Source organism: Ursus arctos, unplaced genomic scaffold (assembly GCF_023065955.2).
Source record: "Ursus arctos isolate Adak ecotype North America unplaced genomic scaffold, UrsArc2.0 scaffold_19, whole genome shotgun sequence".
Lineage (NCBI taxonomy): Eukaryota > Metazoa > Chordata > Mammalia > Carnivora > Ursidae > Ursus > Ursus arctos.
The window spans coordinates 8,090,253-8,117,125 of record NW_026622863.1 but is presented as its reverse complement, the minus strand read 5'-3'; the positions used below and the strand labels follow the sequence as shown (position 1 = coordinate 8,117,125).

Genomic DNA, 26,873 nt, shown 5'->3' with positions numbered 1-26,873 from the left:
CTGACATTTATTGGGATTACTAATATATTCTCTGTGTTATATTTACGATGCTTTTTTTGCACTTTGATTTACAAGTTCTTGATGTGTCCTATTAATCTCTCAGATTGAGGCTGTGCTCCATTTCCCCCAGCTGTGCAGGGAAGTGCAGTAGACAGGAGTTAGGATGTCGAGTTAAACGTCTGCCGGGTGCTGGGGAGATCATGTCCCCCTGCCTGGATGCCAGGTGCCTTACCTATGAAGTGGGAATAACAAGGCTGCCCCTCTCTGTGAGCAGGGGCAGGACCGCATGATTGCTTGAGTCCCCTCTTAACTCTAGGATGTGTAAGCCTGGGAAATGGGGCTATGCATATGTAATTGGGGCTATGAAAAAGCGTGTGGCATACTACGTGAAATGCAAGACATTATTATCATGATCATTAACGCACTTCCCTGTACAGTTTAGCCACTTGTCTGCATAGTGCTATGTGCAGAATAGGTAATTTATTTTACAGAAATTGGTCGAGTGATTCCAAAGCTGGTTCTCACCGTCTAGGCTGATCCCAGGGCATGAGTGAGGGCTCAGATGCATTTTAGCTTGTGATTTTGACTATCCGTGGTCTTACAAACCCACGTGCTTCGTTGATTCCAGAATCAGGACATCTTTGCAAAGAACTGAGTCAACATCACCACACTGGGAGGCGTGCTGTGTGGACGGTGAACTTGGCTAAGAGATCTCCCTTGCTCTTAAATTGCAAGGCTTTGGGGGGGAACGAAACATTTAGGTGCACTAGGAGCAGCTAATGGAGGCTCTGGAGAAGTGTGTACGAGAATTGGGTTTTCAGGAGACAAAATGCAAAGGCATTTTCACCTCCGTGATGGGTCACGACCCCCAGCATCCATGTGCAGGGGGAGGATGACAGGAAATCCCCCTAGAAGATTTGCAACAAGAATTAAAGAATCTAGTTGAGAATTATGGCACCACACGCTACAAAAAACCCCCATATATTAATATACTGAGAGATGTCAAGAATAATGGACCCTGGGAGGTAGAGTAATTAAATGTATCTTAATAAATGCTGGGCGATTCTTTTAAAACCCTTTCCCAAGACCCCGTCAGCTGACATGGACTGTATTCTTCCTGTTGGCAGGAGGCCTGGAAGGAGAGCCGGAGTGTGATCGGAAAACCAGCCGTGCGCTGGAAGACAGGAACAGCGTGACAAGTCAAGAGGAGAGAAATGAGGACGATGAAGACATGGAGGATGAGTCAATTTACACCTGCGATCACTGTCAGCAGGACTTCGAGTGTCTGGCAGACCTGACGGACCACCGGGCCCACCGCTGTCCTGGAGGTAATGCTAAATAGCGCCGGGATTCTGACAGGTGGTTATACGGATAATTGGACATAGCAACAGCTTGAAGCCTCAAGTGAGATTAAAGAATTAATAATGTAATTTTACAGTTAATGTCATTTTATTGTGGTGTCTTGGGTACCCTGTATCCGCCTTTTAAATAAAATTAAAAATAAAAGCAACAGCTTCCTGGCAGGCAGGGATTCAGTGGAGGCACCCCGTCACTGCTTCCCCCAAAACTGCCATCTCTAGAATGTGGGGCCTAAGTGGGTAGGGCCTGCACCCTGGATTTCTGCAAGGCCTTTTGGAAACCCAGCAATGAGGAGGTTGTTAGTGCAAAGTTAAGTAGCTTAAGTGTGGAAAGGCGTGTGAAGGAGTGAGCTCTGAGGCAGGGTGTGGATGGGATGGGGAGAATTTCAAAGGCCAATAAGAGCCCATGCAGAAAGGGACCTGGTTCCAGCTCTGTGCTCAGCCTCCTGCTTCTCTGAGGAGGAGAGGGGTGGCTAGGAGCTGTTCTGCCAAACCCGACTATAGCCCTGTTTCCTGTGTCCTGGCAGCCTCAGAGAAGGGGGCCAAGGCCACGGTTTTACAGGAGCGATTTAAGACATCATGAGTCATGTGTGTCTGTGTCTGGGTCCTGTGGTGTGGGTGGAGCGGGAGAATGGAGGCCTGTATATTGCCTGGGGTGTGGCAGCCATGCTTACAGGGCCAGGGAGCCGACATATTTTCAGACCCCAAGCAGGGAGTCCAGAGCATCTGTGGTCCGACATCTCTCTCTACCGTGGCTGTTGATGCAAGCTTCGGGTGCTGGTTTGTGGGGAGAGGAACTAAAACCTTAGACCAGTATTCCAAAGGGGACCTGTGTTTTGGGGGAACTTTGCTGGTAGGAAGCAGGTTGGGACTCAAAACTGTAGCTTCTTCTACTTTTCGTACCTTCTAAGAAGTTTGAAAGCCAAGTGTTCGGGGAACTATGACTTTCCCTCTAGTGACAGCTGTACCTGCACAGCCTTGGTTAGACCAAGTCCCCTGTTCTCAACCTCTGGAAGAAACAGATAACCAAAAACAGTGGACCCAAGAGGACACTTATAGTTTTGGACCTTTGGGGGGGCTCAGCAAACCAAACCCCAGTCATTTGGAATTTGTGCTATTTCAACCACAGGCAGAGGTCATGGCCAACTTAGAAGCTTGGGATCAGAATTGGAAGGGATGTATGGGGTTGGCTTTTCAGGCCCCCCATTTCCTGAGGGGAAATACTGAGGCATGAGAGGGGGCGGTGATTGACCGAGGTTATCTAGGGATTTGGTGGCTGAGCCAGGACCTCTCCAGGACCCTGAGCTGTATACTCTCATCCTGCTTGAGAAAACAGTGGATGGCCTGTGTATTTCTTGATTTAGCCCAGAACTGAGTGGAATCTTCACGATATGGGAATGAAATATTGTCCCTGACTGGAAAACAATCAATGAATTGCTCTTGTAATTAAAAGTGATTCTCTTTATTTTCTAAGTGTAAGAGAACATGCGGGGCTCGCTTCGCATTAGCCCAGGGCCCCTCAGGACTCCTGTGAAGTGATGCTGCATTGAGTCTCTGTGGCTCTTGGAGCGAGGCCCCATCCCCGACACTACTCAGTTCTTCAGAACCAAGGAGCTCCTCTTGTCTCTCTCCACACTTTCGCGAATGGTGGTGTTTCCAGGTGATGAAGGGCCAACGTGAGGCTTTGAGGCTGAATATCGGGGTTCTTTGCTGGAAGTAGTAGCTGATTGTGCTTCGGTCCTGGGCAGCTTCTTTTCCCAGTGGTTTTCTCTTCTCTCCACAGCCGCAGCCTGGCTGACATCATGGTAGCTCCGTCTGCAGGGTCTTCAGCCACCGACGCTCCTGCCTGCTTCCTAACAGGACCCCACTAACGACCTCCATGGGGACGTGGGAGCCAGGAATCCCCAAGCCCTGGAGCAACGGAAGGGAGTCAGAAATTCCTTAAAAGAGTACAGGAAACGACCTTGCCTAATAGCAGCCCTGAGAAATTCATTACCGCCCAGTAAAGGTGTGACCCAGTCTGGGAGAGTCTCCCTGACATGGAAGAAAAATGTCAGGAGCAATTTTCCCCCAGGTCTTAGGTTCTGAGGATTACCCAGTGACAGGATAAACCATTGGGAATTGTGTGCGTTTTATTCAAAGCAGGTCCCTACCTCGGCGGCCTGCACACTCTCTGATCTGCAGTGGTTTCCCACTGTGTCCCCAGAGATGTTTCTGGAACTATTGGGGTGGGCATTGGTGCCTGTCTGACTGAGGGGGCTCTGATACCCACTCTAGTCAGAGCTGTCCTCATTAAAAAGCCTTTTATGTATTCGGCTTTAGGATAAGATGTGTGAAACTTGGAAATGGTGCAAAAATGCAGTAAATAGCAAGTCCTCCCAGGCCAGGCTCTGGGGGCTGCTGGTGCTCACCCTTGGTCATCCAGCCGCTGTGCTAGGGGTGAGGCAGGTGGGCAGTGTGGCCACGCTGTCACCCGGAGGGAAAGGTGGACCTTAACAGCCCGACAAAGACCATTTCAGAGAGGCCCACGCTCTGCTGAGGCTGGGCAGGCTCTGGGTGCTCTGTGGATGTTTCTGAGGGAACCAACAAGTCTTGTTTGAAGGGAAGGCAGGACCCTCTCTGCTTTTGAGATTTTGGGGCCTCAGGCAGTGCCACCTGTCAATCCCTCTGTCTGCTCCTCTTGGAATCGGAATTAGGCCTTGGGTGTGAACCACATTTGCCCCCACTCATCCCCTGCTGGGGGCAGTCACCGCCGGAATGTGGAGACTGCACACCCCTCGCCAAGCGGGTGTGTCCTGGGATGTGGGGGCGTGTTTGTGGGGCGCCATCTTGAATGTGGTTCTTTTCTGAAACTGCTTTAGGAGGGTGACCTCTTGGCTCTTCCCGTGTCTTTCTGTGGCCCTTGGGGTGAGGCCGGGGTGGTGCCTCGTTCCATCAGAATCTGGGAGAGTCGCGGAGGTTTGGAGATTTTCTCAGGTGGTGGGAAGCTCCCCATGGAAGCTTGTTCTCCTCCAGACTCGGCCCACAGGGTGACATGCGTACGGGCTTGGCGTCGGGGGCACATGCCATTTTGTATTCTGCCTTTGTTACTGAACATTTTCTGAATGGATTCCCATGCTGCGACATGGTCTTCTCCATTACCCCTTTTTGGGGGGGATCCCTCTTTTTTTTAAGACAGCGGCATTCAAGCAGATAAAGCTTGGGTTGCTGGTCCTGTGTCCATCTACCACAAAAATATTAAATTTAGACCGGTCCACCAGGAGATGAGGATTTCTACAACAGGGTGGACAAAGGCTGACTTGATGCCTGTGATGGGCTTGTCTATGCCTCATGGAGCATCATTTGCGGGCCCTGGACGAGGAAATGACCAGAGCATTTGGCGGCTCCCTGAACCGATGATAGAAAGTCCCCGTTACTTCGGGCCCCGCTAACTGGAATGATGTCAGAACAGGAGTGAGCTGAAGTTTACGTTGACCCAGTTTGTGAAGTGTTGGCCAAGCACGTGTGGACCCTATAAACGGTGGCAGGGGGTGTTTTTCATCATGTTCTAGAAGCCCAGAGGACTTCAATTGCTTTAGAAAGTATCTCTGGGAACTTCCTGGGGCACCATGGAAGCAGGTACTAGAGGTTTGATTTACCCAGGGGCTGATTCCAATTTTTTATGTGCTCATTGAAGCAGGTCAGCTGTGGACCTTCAGTCTGGATTCAGGTGGAATGTTTTACAGCTTTCTGGTACGAAGACTACCTTTTAAGGAGACTCTGTGATTTAGACTGACTGCCGCTTTGGCCCAAATTAATGAGGCTGACTGCCCGAGGACATTTGGGTGCTGAATCTGTGCTGTTGTAATGCTTTAGATCCCACTCTTGTAGGGACACTCCTCCTCATGTCAGAACTGGGCTGTCAGCAGGGCTGTGCACTGTGCCAGTCCTGGAACGTGGCAGGTCCCCCGGGGCTGGAGCACCTGACAGCTTTCGGAGATCCCTAGGCTCTTTGCTAAAGGCACCACTGGTGTGATGTGGGTTTTCATCATAGGTAGGGAGAGGCAGATGGAGTCTCTTTAGAAAGACTGAGGTTTCTAACTCTGGGCCTGTCCAGGCACTTGCTCTGTAGAGTAGAAATTGTCTTCGGGACCAGGTTGGAGCCAAGCATTGGTTTCTTCCTCCAGGCACCATTCCGTGATCTCCAACGCAGACCAGGCTCCTCACTGGGCACAGAGAGGCATCCTTGAAGCACTTGGGGTCCCTGCCACTCCCCAGGGCTCCACACGTGGGCCGCAGCCTCCCTGATTGCTCTCCCTACAGCCCTACCTCCGACACAGTGCACAACACGGGTCAGATTCTGTGGTTATTCTGCAATAGTTTTTTTTTTTTTTTAAGATTTTATTTATTTGCGAGAGAGTGAATGAGCAGTGGGGAGGGGCAGAGGGAGAGGGAGAAGCAGACTCTGCAACTGAGCAGACCCTGAGATCATGAGCTGAGCCGAAGGTGACGCTTCACTGACTGAGCCCCCCAGGCGGCCCCTCTGCAGTAGTTTTTAGTGTGTTTACGCCAGTCTCCCCCACTACTTTTGAGCCTTATGAGGACAAGAGCCATGTCTGTTTTGTTCCCCGTTATGCCTTAGCCCAGTGCCTGGCACACCGGTGCTTAATACGTGCTTGTTGGATGAAAGAATGATCCCACCTAGTTCTCCTACTGGTCCCAGCGGGGAGATCCCATTTTTCACGGTTCATCCCCATTTTACACATCGGGCAGCTGAGGCTCAGAGAGTTTTAGGGGATCTTGCTGAAGGTGACAGAGCTTGAGCTAAGATTCAAGGTCTGAACAGTCACACAGAGAGCATAGACTGGGGACAGTGAACGATTTCCAACAAAACTCCAGACAGACATGGCTTTTTTGAATGCTCAACTTAAAACATATATATATAGAGAGAGAGAGAGCGCGATGGAGAGGGATTTGTTCAAATAGCAACAGCAAAAAAAAAAAAAAAAAAGAGCTCCCTGTGGGTTAATTTTGCTGCTCCCCCTTTGGCTGCCCCCCACTTCCTGAGGAGTGGGATCGGAGGAGTGTTTCCCCAGCCACTTTGGAAAGGCAGACCCGCCTATTCTGGCAAAGGTGAAATGCTGCTGTGTAAAAAGCCGGGTGGAAAGTTAATTACACCCTGGTTTGTTCAGCTGTGGCCAGAGTGACCTGTGGGCCCTAATTACAGGGCTGGGGCTGCGTGAAGGCTGGCACCTTTGCCAGCCTCGTTCCTGTCCGCCGGCTGGCGGGATCTTGCCTTTGTGTGCCGGCTCAGGCCCTTTCTCGCTCTGACAGCATGGGTGGGGGCCCTCCCTGCCTTATTGCTTGGGGCGCCCCTTGTACCGGTTCCATTTGGGCAGAGCGGCGCCGGCACGGGCAGCCGCTGGGCAGCGCACTGCCAAGTGCACAGGTGCAGGGCGCGAGTTCCTTCTGCCCGTGGGGAGCGTGCACTGCGCCTTGGTGTCAGCCGGCGTCTCGCAGTGCGAAAGGCCTGGGGGCTCGAGCACAATTAATACCCCCACATCAAGAGCTTTCCTGCATGTAAACAGCATCCAGCTAGAAAACACAGAGCAGGCACAGATCCTGCTCACCCATAGTCCCAGAATGTACAAAGACCAGGCAACAGACCCAGGAAACCGCATTCAGATGTTTGGAGAGGACAAACCGACCAGCAAAATCAGTGATGGAGGGACACAAAAGAGACTTCACTAAACAAGGCAGACCTTCTTCTTGGGTGGAAAGATTCAGTATCGTAAATAGGTCCATTTCCCTTCCATGAGGCTGTTAACTTTATGTTAGCCTGGGAAAGTAACAATGGGACTGGTTTAGAAACAGACGATTCTAAAGTCCTAGTGATTCTAAAATTCTAGCGATTCTAAAGTTCGTTAGGAAAGATCAGCATGCAGGGAGAGGAAGGAAAATTCTGAACAAGAGGAGCGATGGGAAAGGCTGGTAACCAGACCAGATTTTAAAACATCTTCTGAAGCCGTAGGAATCTAAGTGGTGTGGGACAGATGAGGGCCCGGAAAAGAAAGCAGGAAGGGACGTGAACAGAGCTGGAAATGTAGCGTACGAGAGAGGTGTCACTGCTTCTCCGTGGAGCACAGATGGATCTCTCAGTAACCGGGACTGGGGAGATGTGTAGCCATCGCGGAGAAAGGAAATTGGATCCCTCTCCTCCGAAAGCCAAAACAAATCCCAAATGGATCAGAAATCTAAACAGAAAAAGAAAACTTGAAAGTACGAAAAGGAAACATAAGTGGGTTTTTAAAGAATATGATAGGATCGGAGTGGGGAAGCCTTTTCTAAATATAACCGTAAACCCAGAAGCCATAAAACAAAAGGCAAATATTCAACCACATAAAAATAAAACATTTCTGCATAGCCAAAACCACAATAAATCAACCCAAAGACACAGATCATGGGCAAAAGATATTTTTTCTTAACATGTAAGGAACTCCTACCAACACTAAGAAAATAACCAATAAATCAGCAGGAAAGCAGGGTGAAGTCTGGGCTGCCTGAGGCCAGCACCTGCTCAGAATGGTTGGTACCACACTGGTCTCCACTATTTTGAATATCTCCCGTGTGTAAAGGACAGAAGTAGAACCAGAAAAAGATATACTAGTGAGTTCTTACACGTTGAGAAAGGAACCTTCTTTAGAATAGGAGAGCCATAAATTAAAAAAAAAAATTTATTCATTTGAGAGAGAGAGAGAGCTTGACAGAGTGAGAGCAGGGGTGGGGGAACAGGGGTGGAAGGAGGGGCAGAGGCAGAGGGAGAGAGAATCTCAAGGGGACTCCGTGCAGAACCCGACGTGGGGGTCCATCTCACAACCCTGAGATCATGACCTGAGCCAAAATCAAGAGTTGGACACTTAACTGACTGAGTCACCCAGGCGCCCCAAGAACTGTTAATTTAAACCACAAGAAACTACCTACCATTTTTAACCTACCAGATTGGCAAAGACCAAAATGTTTACCAGCCCATTGTGCTGGTGAGGACATATATCCTTGATGCCAAGGATCTTGTTCTCCTCTCTGTCCCCAGGGTAGCCTTGGCCTGTAGCTAGAACACATAGTAGGTGCTCAAGAAAAGTTTGTTGCTCTTGTCCCCAGGGAGGCCACAGGCTCCATGAGTTAAGAGCTGTCAGCAGTCAGTGGCCATGCCATGGGTAAAGGGCTCTTAGGCATGAGGTTGTAAAGGAAAGGCTCCAGGAACCATGCCTGGACATAGTAGGTCTTCAATTAATGAATCATCAGAAGAGGGGGTTATAGATGGAAGAGGTGATTTACTCATTGAATGAGTATTGAGCACGTGCTATGTGTAGGGAGCCTTCTGGGTGCTGGGGATGTAGGAACTGTTTATTTAAATAAAACGTAACTCAATGGAGAAGGTATTCACTTCACAGAAGCATCCGTGACTTGTAAGATGACGTGCCCTGGGTGGCCTTTAAATAGCTGGCTTTCCCAGGGCCTTTAAAAGATGCTTCTAGGCGCGCCTGGGTGGTGCAGTCGGTTAAGCGTCCGACTCTCGGTTTCGGCTCAGGTCATGATCTCAGGGTCATGAGATGGAGCCCTGCATCGGGCTCCACGCTGAGCGCGAAGTGTGCTGGAGATTCTCTCCCTCCCTCTGCCCCTCCCTCCACCCCTGCTTGTGCGCACGGTCTTGCTCTCTCTCTCCTTCTCAAATACATAAAGAAATAAAAGATGCTTCCATGGGCAGAGATGTTGTGCCTCACAGCTCTCTGAGAGGATGCCGACTGCATGTGCTGTCCTGTGAATGCGCTGCCATTTTGGAGGGAGGCAGATGGCCAGGGTGAGCCACTGGCCAGTCTGGGCCTGCCTGGCCCGTGGTGAGATCAGAACCTTCCCTAACTGGCCTGCTCTGTGCCCCCCGAGTTCCCCACAGAAGGTGCCTGGGAAGCCAGCAGGCTGCATGGGCACTGGTTCTCGCTGGGCTCAGACAGTGGTGCCCTCGCGCCTGGTGCTCACGGCGAGGGGGAGTTGTTTTTCGGATGCTGGCGTGATTGTTCACCTCCTGTGAAGCCCGCAGGTTGTGGAATGTGTCCCTCTTGACTTGATTACGGGGAGCGGTCACATTGTGCCGTCTGCTATCACATTGTGGGGCCTGCAGCTCTCTCCAAAAATTGGACACCACATCTAACCATGTAGAAGGCTGGGGTCAAGGTGGGAAGAATCCACGTGTCCCTTGGTTTCCATGGGAAACACTGTGTCCATGGGCGTGTTCTGACGTTTCTGAGGGCTCTCCAAAGTGGAGAGGATCTTCTCCTTCTACTGCCTCAATGGGTTTCTGAATCATTGTGCCTACGGGTGCGTTCGTTTGTGTCTGGGAGTGGGCCAGAGTGGAATTCAGGTGTGGTGCCCGACATGGGGATGGCGTCGGCTGCATACCCCCCCTGGGATGACCCTCAGTGAGGGGACCTGGAGAAGCCTTGGGAGAGTGAAGGGGACTGGCCCGGGACTGGCCTGGGACTGGCCCAGTCTGGGTCCTGGTTTCCTCTCCTTTGCTGGCAGCAGTGAAACCTTCCACTGGCTTCCTGTTGTTAGGGCCAGGATATACACCCAGCGGGACCTCAAGGTCCTGGGAGGAAAAGACAAACCCTGAGCTGGCCTTCAGGCTGGTTGCATGTGTATTTCTGGGTCCAGCCTGCTGTCATCCATTTCAGCTTGGAAGTTTCCAGAAGGCACATGTTGCGCTAGCAAGTTGTGATACCATACCTACTGTGAGCCTGGGGTTGTGTGTGCATCTGTGTTAGTGAGAGAGTGAGACAGAGAGAAAACGTTTCTGTTAACAAGCAATGTATAATCTAGCTGGAAAGTGAAGTCGCCATGATCCTTTGGGTTGCCTGACACACAATAGGTCCTCAATTAACATGCTGTCTGCATATTCAACTCCAGCTGACAAGCAAAAAAAAAAAAAAAAATGCAGATTCATCAGCTCAAGAAACTGAGAAGTAAGGCTGGCTTCAAGTACCACCCTCCACGGACATGCTCCAAGGCTGTCTCTACAAACCCCATCCCCAGGTGTTCAGTGGCAGGGGTGTCGCCTCCAGGATTCCACCCTCCTGCTGCAAAGAAAGAGCAGCCTCTTTCTGATCGCCAGGACAGAAGGCCTGAGGTTGACTGCTAGTGGGGCAACCATGACCAAGGCTCATCCCGGAAGGTGTCCCTGAGACAGGGCGGGGCGGGGCGTGGGGGACAGATGTGCATAATAGTGAGGCTCAGGGTGGTGGGAATCAGGGGCACCTCCCTACAGACCACTGGGACTGAGAACTGGGGAGGGGGCTCCCAGGATGTCTTCTGTAGGAGGAAGGAGTGATATGCAGGCAAATACAGAGGAGTACACTCGTTGAATCCAATGCCAGATAGCCAAGTATTGATGGTCAAGCCCATTCACTTTGCTCTTGATGGGATCTAGCCATCTCGTCTCAGAATTTTAGGGAGGCTGGTTCCTTAAAGATCCCCTAGCTCAGCGCCTTCTAACCTTATTCTCAAACCCTTACTCTCAACATAGCTGGTGTATAGAGCCGGTAAATGCAGAACATTTTGTTAAAGGGTGTTGCAGAGTCTGAGCTCTGCCTACATCGCTCCTCCTGCCCTCTCAGCCTGCCCTGGAACCCCTCAGGCCGTCTGAAAGCCTGGACTGGGCCAGGCTCTTCAGTGAGCTAGGACTTGTCCAAGGTCACACAGGGAGGTGGTGACTTTGTGGGTGCCCCCCCCCTTCCCCCAGGAAGTGGCTGGTAATACTTGGGAGGCAGTGCAGGGGACTGGTGCTGGACCCACAAACCTCACATCATTTGGACTGGACTTTTTCTTTGTTTGCTTCTTGCAGAGGAGTGACTCGGACGCTTGAATTCTTATCAACTTCGTGGAAGTGGGAACGGAAGCTGGCCCACCCTCCCGTCCCTGATTCTCTGCCTCTTGGCCCTTTGGGGGCAGAGTTCTGAGAGAAGCAGGTCACGCCCTGGTGGCATCCCCCGGCTGCTGGGCCTCTGGGACATTGTGTCCAGGCCTCGGGCCCAGGCTGGAGAGAGGCTGGGTAGCCATCAGGTTGGTCTGACCTTGAGGCTTGAGTGGCTCAGGTGCCCAGGTGGTGTGGAGAGGTAGCTATGAAATCAGTCTGCTGTGCCGGCCTCTGAGGGACCCAGGGTCGCCAGAGGGACCCCAAGTCACATCATCCACCGTCAGCTTCAGGGGGAAGGAGGGGGACAGATAAAGTATTCCAAAATCGCGATAACAAGATTTTTTCTTTATTCTATACATATTTGAGTAATAAGTGTTTTCCTGCAGTGGATACATGAATAGCTCCAAAATCTCACTGAGCAAACCCAGGGCCAGTTATGTGGTGCTCTGGTCAATCCCTTTCCCGTCAAGACTATAATTTCATCAGTCCAGCCCTCCTTGCTCCTGCCTGCCTCCCATCACTGATGGTCAGGATACACAGGGACCAGAGCCCCTCGGAGAGGCCCTGGTGCTTTCTCCTGGAGGGGCGTGTGGATTCCTTAATCTGTTGGGCATCAAGACCTGACAATTGTGTTTCCCGAGTCATCAATCTTGGTTTCCTCCAATTTGAGGTTCGAAAAGCTTTGAGAAATGCTGGTCGGTGAAGATCGGAATAGCCTCAAGCTGGATCCTAACCTGGTTTTGGGGTACAAGGGGCAACTAGAAAGTACTGTTCTCCGAGTCCTTTATTAGAGCTGAAAGCTATCGATGGTCTCTTCCCGTGTCCCTTGCTTAGGCTACAACTCCCGGTGCCCAAAAGAACAAAGCAAACTAGTGGTCAAAAGAAAAATGTATTCTTTAGAACCACAGCACCCCCTGGTATGTATGTATTCATTCATAGGGTGACTTTTTAAAGCACCTACTATGAGCTTGGAATGAATGTAGACATGGGGGATAGAGTAGTGAGTGAAACGGACAGTAGGTTCTGGCCTCAGGAACTTACCTTTTATAGCACCTAGCCCCTTGCTGGCTTTGGCCACGAGATTCTTAAACTGACCTGTATGTAGTTATTTCGTTCTAAAGAAGCGCCTGGTTCCCTCGGTGGTGTAGCTGAGTGCTGGCCAAGGCCCATGTGAGCAGTATGAGCGGGGAAAACAAGTAGCAGGTTCCCTGCCAGAACGGTTAGTGTGCTCGGAGGCTGTGTCCACAGAAGCAGGACGAGGAGGCGAGAGCTCAGTTCTGCATGTTGCTGGAGAGACCGGGGCCGGGACGGGTTCAGGGGAGGACGGCGAGGGGGGCGGTCCTCAAAGCCGTGCTTGTAGTTTGGGAAGTTAGACTTCTCGGTGGCTGGTGTTGGAAAACTCAAGCCTACATTGCTTCAATCAAGTAGGGGAATTCAGCGGCTCCGGTAACTAGAAAATCCAGATGTAGTTAGCACTAGCTTCAGGTGCGGCTAAATCCAGGGACCCTGGTGAAGGCTTCGGAACCCGGTCTTCCTTCATCTCCTGGCACTGATGACTGTATGTTGGCTTTCGGCTCAGACCGATTGGAGGGCTCCACATGGCAGACCCAGAGATGTTCCCCAGAGGAAATCAGGGTGCTGCCAGCAGAAGAACGGGGTGTGTGGGGGGGTGGGTGCTGTGAGGCAGCATCAGCCCAAAGGGGGAAGGAGCTTATGCCATTTAACCAGAGTCCAGAGTAGGTGACCTGACCGCAGGGGTAGGGATGAGCACGGCCTGTCCCACCAGTGCGGCTGCCGTCTGTCCCTATGGTGGTGATCCAGTGCTTGGTATCGTTACTATCACTTCTGGATAAAATGTGTGGATGGACGGGGCCGAGCAGTGGGAGCTCTGGTCAAAGCTGTGCCTCACAGCACTGGGGGAACAAGGGTGAGATACCCCAACCCCTCTCTCCATTAATCTTGGTGCTCTAGGGGACACCAATCGGGACGAGATACCCCAACCCCTCTCTCCATTAATCTTGGTGCTCTAGGGGACACCAATCGGGACGAAGACCGATTGAAGCGGCCACTTTGGCCCGCATATAAAGAGCAACTTCCTGGGGGCAAGCGACTTTCAAAGGCTGGAGATGACGCATCAGATGGCAGCAGGGGTAGGGAGTGGGATGTGGGGGCAGGACTCAAGGGGCCGGCACCGGTTGAGTGTTTAGGTTCCTCTGAACCTTGAGATCCTGTGATTGGCATCCCTCAAATGACACCCTAAACACAGGAAAATAAAGAACATCCCCAAACAAAATGAGAAATCAACCAAATTTATCTCCTGCTGGCTAGGGCGTGTGGTTCAAGGAGTGCAGCCAGCAGGGGACCGGCCTGGCCTGGCCGTGGAGAGGGAGTTAGCAAGTGCTTGTGATATGTGGCAAAGGCTTGGTGGGGCTGGGGGTGCGGGTGGGGGCAGGTCGGGGGTTGTGGGTGGTGGGGGGTTTCCGGACTGGGAAAGGAGCAAGGAAATCTGAAATTTCACTCTGGGACTGGTCTAAAATAAAGCTGAACTATTGGTTGAGTGTTTTGGCAGTGTTTTTAAACACTGTGTGTGCCAGCTCAGGGAAAAAACGTACAGGGGATTATAAAATGCTTCATTTTGTGTTAAACAGTTTTATTTTGGAGTTGACTGGCTAGAATTTGGCTGCCTTTGGAAATGACATCATTGCTCTGGGGAGGGGGGCATCTGGGAAGACCGGGGCTGTGGGGCAGCTGTGCAGGTGGGGGGGGGCGGTGGCCACAGGCCTGGGGGGAGCACACACACCCGGGCCCCTCCCCCACCCCGCCACCCTGGATGCCAGAAGTCTCGGCCTGGCCAAGTGGTTGGCTGTGTGTGTCAGCACTGCTAAGTGGCAGAGGGTGACAAGGCCAGATTTCCTGGAGCTGAGTGGTGAGGAGGTGGCAAGAAGGTGGAGGAGGGCAGAGGGTAGGGGGACTGGGGAGGAGAGATGGTTGGCATCTGTCTCTGGCCTTCCAGCTGCTTCCCAGCATCTGTTCCCAGGGCAGCTTCAACCTGACTCTGCCGCTCTCCCGGTGCACTTAGAATGCATCCATTTCATGGACCTGGGCCTGCCTCTCCTGGCCTCTCTTACTCCCAGTGGGTTTCTCCTCTTGAGACTGCTTATTCCTGCCCCAGGGCCTTTGCTCCACCTCTCCTCTACACCTGGATGCTCTTTCAGGGTTTCACAAGGATCACTCCTCCGCTTCCTCATGGGGCTTGGCTCCAGTGTCCCCTGCACAGAGAGGCCCTCTTTGACGCCCCCACTCTCCAGCCAGAGTGGCTCTCCTTCACCGTCTATCGAATCATCCCCTTTGATTTCCTTTCTGGCAACTCTTTCTAGCTCACATTTTTCTTCTTGATTTGCAGTTTTGGCTTTGCTATTAGAACATGACCCTCTTGAGAACAGTGGTGTGCTCCGTCTTTCTCACGCCTGTATCTGTCTCTGGCCTAACACGGGGCCTAGCACATAGTAGGTGCTTGAATGACTTGTTGGACGTGGCACTAGCCTGTTCTATTTGTCAGTCCCGTGGGCGGCTAAGGCCTAGGAATTCTTGCGGACAGTCTCCTGTGGGCTGGAGAGAAGCCTCCTTCCTCTCAAATGCCACCAAGCCACGTACTTCCCTTCCTGCCTCAGAAACCCTTCTTCCCAGCTGCTTCCTGGGACCGTAAATCAAACCAGAGGGTGTATGCTGCTCTTGCAGGGGATAGGGATGTTTTGCATGCCAGACCTCTAGTTTTTTATGAAATCCCTACTATGTGCCACACCCCAGTAGCTGAGGGATGTAGCAGGTCCCTGCCCTCGGGAAGCTTTTGTTCTGGCGGGGGAGTTAGGTCATGAAGAGGTGGATGGACAAATGCATCACGAGCCGTGGGATACGCATGGGAGTGCGAGCAGACCCTAAGGTCCCTGGGGTGGGAGTTGAGGAGCACCAGGGGAATGTCTGCATCTTGTGGGGTCCGGCCAGGGTGGTTTGTGTTCCCCGCGTAGGGGGTGGCAGAGTTGCAGGGAGATGTGCCGAGTCCCCGAGGGAAGGGCCCGGGGAGTCCGGGGTGGAGGGGGAGCAGGTACTGAAGGAGGCTTTGCCCTCTGACCACCTTCGCCACGAGCCACTTGCCTCATCACTGATTTTGTTTTTGTTTGTTTGTTAATCTCTTGTCACTCTCACTGATGACATATTTTACACTGCATCCTCTAACGGCTTTTTATCACCATCTTCACAAACACCTTGTGTCGACACATTTACTTAAAAATTGTTTAAAAGATACCCCCTTAGTCAGGGTCCCAACAGAAAACAGATGGTACATTCAGACGAGGTAATTGAAGAGCATTTAATAAGGGCCCTTTACAGAGGTGGGTAGGTCGAAGGGAGACCACCAGGGATGGGGAGCATTTTTGGGACATCCTCGCAATGTTGGGGAACCTAATGGGGCACGGGGAGGGCTTTTGCTGGAACCCAGAGAAGGCTGCCCCTTCAGAGAGCTCCCTGGTGACAGGCGACCTGTGACTAGCCAGGGAGCAGATACCCCGACTCTGTCTCCTCCTCTGTCTCCAGTATCCGCTGGAACCATGGGCTGAACCTAACAGGAGCCCCAAAGCGTAGAAGCCTGTTGGTCAGCTTCCCGAGGCACAGAGCAGGGCGGAGAAGGGGGCAGGGACCTGCTATATCCGGAGGGGCCGATGACCGGTGCCCTCTGCATCACCCCTGCCCCTGGGGCTGGCTTGGGTGCTGCTGAGAGGTCAACTTCCGGAGCTGAACCCCAGTTTGTAAAAGGAGAAGCTTTTCCATGTGAATTTGTTTGGGGGCATTGAAGGCACGTGTTTGTCTTGGAGCTTGGGGCTTTGTCAGGTTGCCATGGGGCTTCTGGATTTTGGTTTTCTCTTTCCCCGGGACGTGGTACTAATGTGTGACTCGGTCTCGCGTCACATTATGGGAGTCAGATTATGGGAACAGAGGAGCAGATTTGTCGGCTGCGAGGCCTGGCTCCTGGCAGGTAGAGCTGTTCAAATCATGGCTCGAGCTGCCAAAACTTTGTTATTTGCATACATGGAGAATGGACTAGGCTATCGTTTCGATTAACACCATTTACTGCTTAACTACTGGAGAAATTGGCAAGGAAGGCACTCTGTGGCCGTCACCCCCCTCAACGGTGTCATTCCATTTATGGCTTCACTGGGGACAATGGCAGGGGAGAAGTCAAGGAAAGCAGGAAGGTCAAGGATGCTTCTGCGGAGCCTCTTTGTTCATTATGTATTTATACTGCGCGTGGTTTCCATTCGCTGGCTGCACCACTCCCGGGACCCCCAGAGGATAAGGCGAGGGAACCTGTGCTCTGAGCACCAAAGCTATTTTTATTTGTGTGCAGGGCGAGGTGACGCGGCTGCTGCAGGCCGAGGTTCAGCTCTCCCTGACACGCAGAATTGGATATTAAGGTGGAATTAGAAGCTTGAGTCCAAGGAGATCCCTTGTGAGTGATGCATTCAGGATGGCATTATGACTTTCCAGGCAGTTTCTGCGGAGAGCAGCAAGGGTAGATGAAGGAGCCGTTTTGGGGGGCATCCCCGGGCCTCCCAAGTAGCCTCGTGTGAGTCTGTGAGTCGATTGCGAATTGTTTCTCCAAATCAAATTCCCTTCCTGTTGTTTCTTTTTTTCCATGACACGTCCCCACCGGACCTGCAGAAGCGCTTCCTTCTGCTCTTCCCAGAGCTTGGCGCGTCCCGCTCGCCCACCCTCCCGGGCCCCACCCTGGCCTAGCGCCCTGGAAAGTCCCGGTCTCTGTGGTGACTCACGGACCCGTCCGCACTATCAGTGTCGCGGCACCTCTCAGTGAGAGGCAGAGGAGCCTTTCCTTACTCTTTATTTCAAAAATATTTTTAGAGATTATTGAATAGCACGAACACATAAACGTATTCCACGTGGAGAAGTTCCAGATGCAAAGGCTAAAGGCTAAAGTCTCCATCCTGCCCACCCCCACCCCGTGTTAACTTGCAGTCACGAGTTTGGCTGGTGTACTTCTAGACCTTCTCCAAATTTGCGTGATACCGCGTTTCATAGATTCCGAGACACACTTTAACATCTCTGTGGTCTAGATGAATCCTACAGTTAGTGGCTGGTCATGGTTTCATTGACAGGGTTTTTTTTTTTTTTTCTTTTTTAGTGGTGTGTAAAATAGTGGTGCCTTTTACAGCCCATGGGGTCTTACATGTGATGAAATATGGTATCTGTGTATCCGTAGAAACAATGTCATATTGATTTTTTATTGAAAAAGTAAATGATACCGTATTGGATCTGTCATTCTACAATGGATCCCCCCCCAATACTATGCCTTGGAGAGTTGTGCACATTGGTATATAGAGCTCCCTTATTCCTTGTTAACTGCTGCGTGGCATTGCATAGATGGATGCACCATGGTTTATGCCACTGGTCCCTGGTGATAGGCATTTAGGTTGTTTCTAATTGTTGGCTGTAGTAAACATCCTTGTACATGTCTCCCTATAGGAACACTTTTTCCGTGGCTCATAGTGAGAAAGGGGCATTGCTGGGCCCAACCTTTCTTGCATCCCATTATCTTCCATATGTTCTATCCCATCCCATCCCATCCCATCCCATCCCATCCCATCCCACCCCATCCCATCCCCATCCCCATCCCATCCCATCCATCCCATCTCATCCCACCCCATCCCTTCCCACTCCATCCATCCCACTCCATCCCATCCCACACCATCTCATTCCATTCCATCCATCCCACCCTGTCCTTCAGCTATAACCCGAGTACTTATTTGGTATCAGATACTGTGCCTGGATCAGTTTTGTGCCTTGAAGTGTCCATAAAAGGGAGTCAGATCCTGTCCCTGGGAACTTATAGTCTACCTGGGAGAGTAGCATGAAATGGGTCTTGGATCAGAATTCCAGAGCATGTCCAAGTTCAGCCTGGGGTAGGAGCACAGGTGTTGGTATGGTTCTGAGGAAGGCATTTCAGCCCTCATTTTATACTCATTCTGGGTCCTCTCAGGGGCAGCAAACCCCTTAGGAAGAACAAAAAGAGTGCCCTTGCACCGACACATGTCACCCCTTGACTTATCTGGGCATGAGTGTGAATCTTCCCCAGTTGTGTTCTTAAGGCTGACATGCATTCAGGCTGTTCTGGGGGCAAGGTCCCTCTCTTGTTTACCCCCTTTTGAGCTGAGTGGGGAGAAGAGAACTGCCCACCTGTCCCTTGACACCTGGTCTGTCCATGAAGGTTCTATGGCATCTCTCATCGAGGATACAGGAAACATGGGGTGGGGGGGGGGTGGAGGTGACAGAAGTGGTTGGAGCCTCCCTCTCCAGCTCTGCCCCGGAGGATTTGTGAACAGAAAGTGCCAGGGAGGCTGTCCTGGGATAACCTCCGGCAGCGCTTTCAAACTTTTCAGTGCAAATGGATCACCTGGGATCTTGTGAAAATGCAGGTTCTAATTTAGCAGGTCTGGGACAGGGGAGGAGCAAGGTCCGGCACTTGCTACCAGCTCTTGGACGCAGTTCCTGCTGGAACCTGGACCACACTTGGAATAGCAAGGACTTTGGGATCACTAAGCAAACTGTGGAGGCAGGGAGGACCTGGGAAAGTGGGGGGAAGAGCGTTTTAGTGGGAGCTGGGGTTTTTCCAGGGGCCGAAGCTGGACACATCTGGCAGATCTCACTTTGGGGGATTATAAATCCTTTGACTTTGCACTTTGGGTACACTGGTCTCCAGCAGTGGTATCCAAGTCGAGGGAGAATTTGTTGGTTTGCTTACAGCTGATAGATTTGTGCTAGAATTTCCAACCTTGGGGTGGCATTTGACGGGGTAAGTCATCATTCTGAGGGACTGTCCCTTGCTTTACGGGACATTCGGCACCCCTGGTCTTGCCCACTAGATGCCAGTAGCAACCTCCCTGATTATTGTAGCACTTGAAAAGATGCCCCCGAAGGGAGCTGTTGCCACACGTGGTTGAGAGCCAGCAAGCCGCACACGGCCCTTGTTGAGGGCAGGGACCATGGCCTGGTCTTCACGTCCCTAGAAGCTGGCACCATGCCTGGCGTGGAGTAGGAGCTTGGTCAATGGAGTAGGAGCTTGCATTAAAGAACATAGCATGCTGGGCGCCAAGGGGAGTAGAAGTTCTAATAATCCTGTGTGCTTCAAGGAAAAGCCATACTGTGGCCCCCACAGCAGCATCCTGACCCGAGCATTCGCGTGAGGACACAAGACACGGAAGTGAGGGAACATTCTCAAGTTCATCTCTGTCTCCTTAGCTTCCCCCCAGCACTTTGAGGCTCCCTTTTCTCACGGGTTTTTGACGATTCTGTCTGTTCTGGGCAGAGAGGCTGGAGGAGAAGGTTTGTCTTTTCATCCTGTGTCCTCGAGGCCTGGCACATAGTAGGTGTCTTGCCAATGTTTGCTGGAAGAACGGTTTCCCTAGGGGACTTGGCTCATCTCAGAAGCCCAGTGGTGGCTCCTCGTGGTACTTTGAGGATTGGTTTGTAATGCGAGTCATCCTCCCTGATTTATCCATGCTGTTGTTGTTCTCTTTATCTGTTCAACAGCTCTTTCTTGAGCACCTGCTATGTTCTAGGCAGGGCATGATGGTGGGCAAGGTGGGCACCGTTCCCGTTGTGGAGCTGATGGTGTGCTTGGAGAGTCATACAGACAGTGGGAAAATCACAGGCTTGTCGGGGAAGATGCGTGGTGCTGTGAGAATGCTGAGAGGGGCCTCTGTGTCTGGTCTTTGTGGTGGGGCTGGTAGCGGTAAGATGTCATGGAGGGCTTCCTGGAGGTGGTGAAATTGGGGCTGAGATCGGAACCGTATTGCGTCCAAGTTAGTGCTTCAGGGTATCGGTAGAGGCAGGGCCGCTCCCACTGGAGAAAGAAGCTCTTTTGCAAGAATTTGATTTAAAGTATTTTTAAAAAAAGCTTTAGAGGTTGCACAGCTAAATGAATCAATAAAAATGTTGTCCAGACTTCATTACTCTTATTTTATAGTGTAGTGGGTTTTGTTCTGTTTCGTTCGAATCACGCGAGTGTAGCGCATACTCTTTTCTATGTGCAGGGCCTCTAAGAGTCTTGGTGCTGGATCTGGAATGAGTAAGAGATAGTGGGTAAAGTCTCCAGAGGAGAGTGCTGCAGACAGAAAGAAGAGTGTATGCAAAGGTCCTGGGGAAGCAGGGGTGCTACAAAATGTTGGCAGACCGAGGAGGCCAGGGATGTAGGGACCCAGAGAGCAGTGCCTTGAGGGTATAGGATTGGGCTGAGAGTCTTTTGGGGCCAGGTAATGCAGGGCCCGGGATGCCACTCGGGGGATAAGCCAAGGAGTGACATGATTGGGGGTGTGGCTGCTGTGTGGAGAGTAAACTCACCCGTGGGTCATTCTGGGGGGTGGCTGATGGGTTTTTCCTGCAGGGCCAGCAGTCATGTGGCCTGGAGCCACTCGTGCTGTGAGGTTGAAGGTGCCATTGCGTCATTGGTGCGCAGATCATAACCCCACTCCGCTTTGCTCTTGTGGACTCTCTCTTCCCTTTCTGGGTCAGGCAGACCTGGCCTTCAGAAGCCAGATGGAGTCCAAAGACCTTCGGGTTATGTTCAGATTTCTAAGTCACTGTAAATCTCACTGAAGTGACCTATTTTTCTCCCATCTCGCTCTTGTATTTTTTATGAATGGATAATAAAAAATGCGGCAGGGTCATTTGTTTTAATTTCCTCCTGACACCTGGACCCTGCGTTCGGTGGCAGCTGTCCCTCCAGCAGCTGGAAGTCTATCTCCAGGCGGTGGGGCCCCGGGCCCGTTCACACCAGGCTCTGTCGTGAACAGAGCAGCTGAGACAGTGGCCCCAGCGCTCATAAGACAGCCAGACCCCTTCCGACGTGGGGCCACAGGCTCAATGCCTGCTGGATGGGCCGGAACTGGTTCCAGCGTGCCTGTGTGGTCAGACTCCATAGCAACCGCTGGCTTGGAGGTGAGAGCGTGAAGCCTCCACCTCGTTTGGGACTGCCGCCTCGCCCCGCCCATCTTGTTCACCAACTGATGGAAACCAGTTCTTCCAAGGCAAATGTGGCCTCACCTTTGATGTGGAGCGGTCATGGGTCAGGGCTCTGAGGGATGCCAGCCTCCAATGCCCGTGAGACCAAAATTCGGTTCTTTACTCAAGTGGCCATGGGTGGTGGGGTCTGTCCCTGTTTTCCAGCCTGAATTACCGCTCCCGACCTGGCCGCTGTCCTTGACGTCCATCGTTGGCTTGTCTGTGCCATTCTCTCTGCCTGGACCCCGCCCTCCTCAGTTTACTTCCTCCGCAAAGCCGGAGCCTTCCTTCCTGCCTCCCCCAGAAGCCTCCCCTGACCCCTGAGCAGACAGCAGGCCCTTGTTTACCAAATACATTTTTCTTGCTTTGTGCTTATTAGATGAATTTGTTGTAGAAGATCTATTACGTAAAGACAAGCCGAAGGAAGACGATAAAACCTAGCCGTGGTCCAGAGATCCAGGGCAATTGTCTTGGCGTTTATCCTTCCTGATTCCGGTGCTGCAATCTACTTTTTCCCACGTACCTATAGATTGTAAACAGCTTATCGTATCATTAAATACTTTCCTAAAGCTTCCATGAATTGGCCTTATCGTGTTCCATTGTCTGGCAGCATTCAGGGGGGTATTGCTGTCCCCTTGGCCAGATGGGACACAGCCATCCCAGCAGCCCAACCACGGGGCTTCTGAAGGGCAGGACCTTGCCTTTTCACCTGTGTTCGCCCAGGGGCTGGCATTTGGCTGGAGGGTTTATGGGATGTGTTTGCTGGATGAACGAACGGTCCAGAATGTGTTCCTTCTCCCATCATGGCCAGAGCTAATGAAGCTTGTACTTTGGGCCTTTTGCTTTTCCCACTCCAGGTATCCTCCCGCCTTCTCCCAGAAAGAACACTCTATAACCCAGTCTGCTGTCGTTGCACCTGTAAGAGTCAAGCCCAAAGGCTTGGACACCAGAGAGGCTGGAGGGGTTGGGCTGGGTGTGGGCAGACGGAGAGCTGCCTAAAGGTCAGTGGCAATGCTGCCTACTCCTCAGTGGCTTCCAGGCCTGGAGGATGGGGTGCTCAAGAGGGGCCCAGGGACCACTGCTGGTTGTGGGCGGGAGGAACTGCGGTGGGGTGCGAAGGTCCCTGCCACCTTCCAGCTCCAGCAGCCATGTGCGGAGGCCTCCAGGGCAGGCCTGATGCTGCCCTGGGTGCCTGGTGCACACACTCTGTGGTTACCTGGGAGCAGAGCAACCGTTGTACCCCCTCAGGCCTGCTGGAGCCTAGGACCAAAAGCCTTAATTTGTTCATGCATGGATTAAACATTATTACAATCTCTTCTGTAGCAGGCTCTATGCTGGTCCCTGCCCTCAAGGAGCCCTACAGTTAAGGGGTAAGGGTATAGGGTGACCAACTGTCCCAGTTTGCCCTAGGCCAAGAGGCTTCCTGGGACATAGGATTTTCCGTGCTAAAACTGGGAAAGTCCCAGAAAAAGTGGGACAAGCTAGTCACCCTAGTCAGACGTAGACAGAGATTACTGTCATCCAAGGAGATGCTGCAGGTGGGATGGAAGGAGGGGGATGGGCGGGGGCTGTGGAGGGACGGACTCAAGGAGGGATCTCATGTGACAGGGCTGGCACGCCTAGTGGGAGCTTTACATGGAGCTATGCTCTCCCTGGAAATAGTTTCTACCAAAGATTCTTCCCCTCTCTCTCTCAGTTCCTCATGCCACTCTCCCCAGCCCGGTGGTCCCTCTCTGGACACAGCATTGCTAGGTGCTGGGGCCAAGCAGCCCTCTGGAAAGTGCATGCCTGGGGCCTGGCTTCCGTTGCCTCTACCAGCCTCCAAGACCAGGGTTTTCTCTTTGAGGAAGAGGGTTCCCCAAAGTCGGCTCTGAAGGGGAAACCTGTCCTTCCTCCTCTGGAACTGGGAGATTGTTATCAATTTGTGTTTTCCAAGTCACAGTATCTCCTGGGGTTGACTCTTGACAGCCTCATCCCTGACTTGAGCTTATCGTTCACCTATGTCTCCATTTACTTTTTCACTCAATGCTGATCATCTGTTACGGGCCTTTGTGATGCACTGTTCCTGGAGCTGGGCACTTAGGAAATGGCAGATAAAAAACCCCTCCCGGCCCAGCACCTTGGGAGCTGTCTCCAAGCCGGCCAGCTCCAGAAGTAGCTTTCTCATCTACAGGTGCTGGTGGGAAGGACTGCGTTAAGTCAGTCCCATAGGGGGCCTCCCTGAGGGCTGACACCCAGGGGAGAGGCTCCTTTGCCAGGTACCTCTCTAGAGCCTGTGTCCCCAGAAGGCCGTGGGGGGCTTGGGAGAATGGAATCTTGTACCCTTCTCTTGGAAAAGCCATTTGTCTATGGAAATGCAGTTTGCTTTTGAAAGGAGGAGAAAGAAGAGGAAGGCCACCAGGGTGAGAATGTGTTTCCTACAGGCCAACTCCAAAGTCAGTTTCTAGCATGGAGGTGAAGTCCTGGGAAAATGTAGGCCTGGCCTGGACATGGGGTTACCATCCCCCATGATCCCCCTCACCCCTGATTCTAAATGCTCTGTGCCCAGCAGAAATGATGGTGATTTTTTAGCATGCTTTAAAAAAAATCAACGAAGGACAACCCCAAGCCCGCCACGTCATAGTACGGTAGTACAAAGAGAATTTTGAAAGAAGCAACCAAAATTTCTAGAGATTTCTTTGTGGTTCCAGTGGCCGTGGCGTGGTTGAGGGAGGTCGCCTGTCTCATTCCAGTGCACATGAAGGGGGGTCCTGAGGGCAAACGTGGAGCCTCGGAGGAAGGAAAAGACCCCGCGTTGGAATGTGCATGCCTGTGTATTGGTGTGTGTGTTCCTATCAACACACGTACACATTTATCACATTACATCTGCTTTTACCTTTAAAATTTTATGAACACGGGCATATGGCGCATTATCGTGCCACAGAGTGTGAGAGTGTGTGTGTGTGTGTGTGTACACGCACAGGCAGGCCTGCTTGGCGCTTGCTCCGCTCCTTGAGCGGCTGAGAAAGTCTTTTGGAGAGAGCGCCTCGGAGCGCGTGGGGCTGTGGGGCTGTGGGTGAGCCACCCTCCCCGGGGCCCCAGCCTGGCCCTTGGCCCACCAGGCCATGAATACATTTCCATCCATCTCCGGCCCCCATCACCTAGGCAGCTAATTCCTCTGAGCCCCTCTGCCTTATTAAAGTCACAGATCACTTTCGCGAGCTTAACGCTGTCAAGACCAGCGCGCCCCAGTTCCAACCCCTCCCCGCCATGCCGCCTCTCCTGGAGGGCTGGGGGTGGTGGTGGAGGTGAGGGTCCTGCCAGCAGCCCCCACCCCACCCCCCGCCCCACCCCCCGGCCCCCTCCTCGGTTCGGTCTGCCCGACGCCTCGCAGTGATCAGCGAGGTCGCCTCCAGATTCCTTCAGTAAAGCCCTTGGCAGGGATACAAGGGCCATCACAGCTGTGCCGCACAGACCCGCTTCCGAAGGCGAGGACGGGGCCGGCCCACTGGAAGTGGCGCGGTGGCGGAGGGGTGCGAGGCTCGCTGCTGGTTCGGAGAACGCTCCTCCTGTCCCCGGCTGCCTCGGCCTCCCCTGTTATGAAATATGGATGGTACCGGTTCCAGCGTTGGGAGACTCGCTGGCAGCGCCGAGCGTCTCCAAAGGCCCGCCTTGTGCATGCACCTAAACACTTCACTGAGCAATCTGTCAACATGTCAGCAACACATGTTTTGTAAAAAGCTTCCAGTGGGAGTAATGACTCCCACCAGGACTTCCAAAATGCTTTGAATTCAGCAGATTTCTATTGCGGGCATCCCCTGGGGTGCCTTTTACAATGCCTACATTTCAGAAATTTGAGCCACAGACCCCTGGGGGTTTCCTTTCATAATGCCTCAAAATGTAGGGTTATATTGTTGGAAGTCCCCATGGGGTCTTTATTAATACCTGAATTCTGAGGAACTGGAAATTACACAGGGCACTGCAGGGGCCCAGATCCACACCAGGAAGAAGAGAAAAACTCTGTGGGGAGATTTTTTTTCTTCATGCAAGAGTGAAAGAGAAGAATTTGCTAAAGGACAAAATTGAGTGTGTTTGAGCTCCCTTCATTTAATCTGCCTTCTAGAAGGCTACAGTAAAATCTGCAACGGGGAAGGGGGGAAATGACTTTTCTATTTTTAAATCTCACTTTGATATTTTAGGGGCCGGGGCATATTCTCTTTAAACACCCAGTGTCGAGGGGGTATTGTTTAAAAATAAATTATTTTTCTTTTTGGTAATTGAAAACACCTCTGCCGTGCCCCCCTCTCCCGGGGTCTCCCCTCTTCCTTAGAGCTGTTAAACTCCTGGGGCGCGCGCCGGCTCATTATCATTAACCGTTTGGGGTCGGTTTGAGATATTGGCCCGCTCACTGTCCTCCCCTCCCCTCCCCTCCCTTCTGTGCATTAAAGATGAGAAAATCAACCTTGGAGAGGGTCCAACCCCCCCGTGCGAACTGGTTTCAAACCCTCTCTCCCAGTCGGGGCCATCAGAATAGGAAATCTCGAGGTTGCCGGCTACTTTTTTTTGCAAGCGTCTTGTTGCCGAAGTCTTGCAAAGACAGAAGGGATGTTCTCCTGTCCCTCAACACGCACACGCACATGCACACACACGCACACGCACACACGCGCGCGCACACACACACACACACACACACACACACCAGCTTCTGCAAGTGCCTTGTTCCAGCTCTCCTGTCTGCTCGCTCACCTTTGGTATTGTTTTTTTTAAAAGTTACAAGACTTCCCCATGTTAAGCCTTAGGGTTAATTTAAGCTGCTTTTTTTCCTTTCTAAATCTGGCACTCACTGGCTTGCTGAAAAGAGGTCTCTCGCTCTCTCTTTCTATTACAGTCTCATTGACTGGGACAAGAAAATAACATTGAGAGAGCTAACTTGCGGCCGCCAAGGCCAAGAAATTCTAAGTTGCTGATAAGACCCTCCCTCCCCCCTCCCCCCTCCGCCCCCCCTTCTCCCTCCCTCCCTCTCTCTCTCTCCCGCCTCCCTCCTCCTTTCTGCCAGAGTGACTGGATCACACAGGGGACTCAGGAACTCACATTTTCCCCCCTCGGTGAGACTCCCAGACGGTGCTCAACCATCTGTGGTCCCGTGGGTCCAGCAGAGGGGGCCCGAGGAGGGGGGTTTGCCCATCAGGAGCTGGTTGGGTCAGACGCTCACAGAGATCCTCTGCACCCACCCTGAGCGGGCTGATTAATTAAGCAATTGCATCATTGATTCAAGGTTTGTGATTTGGTGCCAGGGCGCTGGCTGGCGCATTCCTGAGCTTTCCTCCCCTGGGCTGTCAGTTGTAGGATCCCTTTCTTTTTTTCCAGGCGGATTTTCCTCCTCCTGCCAACGCTGGGCGCTTGGTGAGGAAAGGAATGGGGGCCCCTGTGTCTCAGCCGCCAACCCCGCCAACCCCCCACCCCTCCTGCCGCCCCGACCCCCAGCCAGGAAGCTCCGGAGGCTCCTGTGGTGTCTTGCTGGG

The 26,873-nt window shown here is 52.2% G+C and overlaps 1 protein-coding gene across 1 annotated transcript in view; it reads left to right on the top strand.

The window, feature by feature from the left end:
• The window catches only part of ZNF423 (zinc finger protein 423), a 318,969-nt gene that overhangs the window by 106,391 nt on the left and 185,705 nt on the right, over nt 1-26,873 (top strand). The window contains exon 3 of the mRNA XM_026494717.4: nt 1,128-1,328. Coding sequence (XP_026350502.4) covers nt 1,128-1,328 — 201 coding nt within the window. The remainder of the gene's footprint in view (nt 1-1,127; nt 1,329-26,873) is intronic.